At 46.0% G+C, this 2,168-nt stretch overlaps 1 protein-coding gene across 1 annotated transcript; it reads right to left on the reverse strand.

Annotated features, from left to right (window-relative positions):
- Positions 1-239: 239 nt before the first annotated feature.
- Positions 240-1,622, reverse strand: LOC126050297 (translation initiation factor IF-2-like). The gene is made up of 2 exons (XM_049828014.1): positions 1,235-1,622; positions 240-903 (listed from the first exon to the last, which is right to left on the reverse strand). The coding sequence occupies exons 1-2, from the start codon at positions 1,478-1,480 to the stop codon at positions 292-294; spliced, it is 858 nt and encodes a 285-aa protein (XP_049683971.1). The 5' UTR covers positions 1,481-1,622; the 3' UTR covers positions 240-291.
- Between the last annotated feature and the right edge of the window lie 546 nt (positions 1,623-2,168).

Raw genomic sequence — 2,168 nt, forward strand, 5'->3', positions numbered from 1 at the left:
GAACTGGAGTGACTTTTTCCAGACATTTCATAGGACACAGTGAATTCTAAATCTTTTTTCCATTTCTGTTTGCCAATCAGCAAGACCTCACCTTCTCTTCAATCAAAAGGAATCAATCTCCCTTGATCGTGGCCTGTTGCTGTGCTCTCATGTTAGGGCCTGAGTGGGATTCCACTGTAAAAACAGGACAGGACAACTGGCAGAGGCTTTTTATTCAGATGGTTTATTGGAACACTTAAAAGACTCTATTCCCTTGGACTACACAACTTCTAGAAGAGCTGCAGAAGGCACCTAGCGTGCCCCGGGTTGGGGTTCAAGGCCGTTGCCTGCAGGTCCGCTGTTTGGACCACAAGTGCAAGTCAGGCAGCGGTGGTCTGGTGGAGTTTGGCCCTGAGGTGGCCTTGGCATAGACAGAGCAGCGGCTGCTGCCAGCCCAGCTGGAGAGGCGGGAGGTGCCAGCCCTGGTGGAAAGGGACTGTTGGGCACGGCTGGCACAGCGCAACCCCGTGAAGCGGCAGCAGGGCCGGGGCTGCTGTGCTGCGGCAAAAGGGAGGGGGCCAGAGGGTTGAGCTTCTCCCTGCCTACCGCTGCCGCAGGGTCTGCAGGTGTCAGAGCAGCGCTCCGTGCAGATGTAGAGGCACGTCGCTTGGCAGGTGCGGTCTTCCTGGGTGCAGAGGTGTGCGCGTGCTCCCTTGGACCTGCTGTGAACGGACCGCTTTCCTCCTCGAAAGTGGTTTCCCACTCAAGCTCAACATCTGGTTTTCTTTTCTGGCAGCGTGCATGCAAATCCACGTCCGGTGAAAATCCTGCTGGCGTTTGATTTTTTGGACCAAAGCTTCGCTTATACTTCATGAGCGGATACAGAAAATGTCTTCTAAACTTTGGGTTGTAGTAGAAGTGAAACTAAAATATGCAAAGGAAAAGAGTTAGTTGCCACCACCTTGAGACTGGAAACCACACAGATAGGAGAACTAAGAATTTTAATTGCAAAAGAGAAATGTGGATGTTAAAAAGGACTATTGGGGGTGTTCTAAACCTGAAGTTTAGGCTGAATAAAATGGTGCAAAACAGTCCTGTTAAGTAGGAACCAGCCTTGTGGTTTTGCCACTTGGTAGCAGAGAAGCGTAGGATTCTCAAAAGCATACAAACTGATTTAGAAACCCAAATACCATTACTTTTGAGCCACTTCAGCATGGAATGTACATGTAGATAACTATGCGATGCTGGCACATACCTTCTCAGCCTTCAGCAAGTGCCACAAGAAAACTGCACATCTGGTCCAGCAAGACAATAGCAAATACCCAAAAGAAAAAACAATCCTGATATGATGAGAATATCTCTTCATTTTATGTGCCCAAAGTAATTGGAAATAACCAATGTATATTTTATCAGCGTTTCTACTACTCACAGATGCTACCTCAAAAACACTTGAACATGAGCTGAGAAACTTGACAATCAGAACATGTATTATCATCTTCATCTCCTACGTAGTAATGGCTTATTTAATTGGAACAGAAATCTGTCCCACTAGAATATTCTGAGAGTTAGTTTGCATGTAGAGGATCCGACATACCTCCCCAGTTGTTTCTTCTGCTAGCAAGTCAATGCGTGAGCCCAATTTTGGAAAATTCCACAGCCTTTTTGTGAATCCATACCGATGGAGTTGACAATTGAAGCTTTTCATGGTCTCACTTTCAAAAATTCTCAGATGTCCTCTCCTTGCTAGTACTTCCTCTTTGAACAATTCTTCATGAATCACTACACACTTTCCATTGTCACCCCACCAAATGGACTTAAACTGACTGCTTTCAACAATGTCCCAGAGCTTCTTCATAAAGCTGAAGCATGGAGAGACATTGCCTTTGCTAGAGCTCTCAGGTGAATTCAGATGCTCTCTTTTTGACCAGGGTTGCCTAGTCAAAATTTGTAAAGACCTTTCTTCTGTTGGAGGTCCAAAGGCAGCGTCACTAGCTTCTCTTTCGTCACATGCTGGACGGAGAGAAGTTGAGCCTGACGAATCAAATCCCTTGGCCAAAACAGAATCACATGAAGTTTCTGATGAGGAAAGCTCCATTTTAAATTCTTTTTTCTCAGTTTGAGTAAATTTTTCAGCTGAACCCTAGCAGATGGACCATCCTGTCAGACAGCCAGCTGAAAAGTGACCAGGT

Source organism: Accipiter gentilis, chromosome 24 (genome assembly GCF_929443795.1).
Source record: "Accipiter gentilis chromosome 24, bAccGen1.1, whole genome shotgun sequence".
Lineage (NCBI taxonomy): Eukaryota > Metazoa > Chordata > Aves > Accipitriformes > Accipitridae > Astur > Astur gentilis.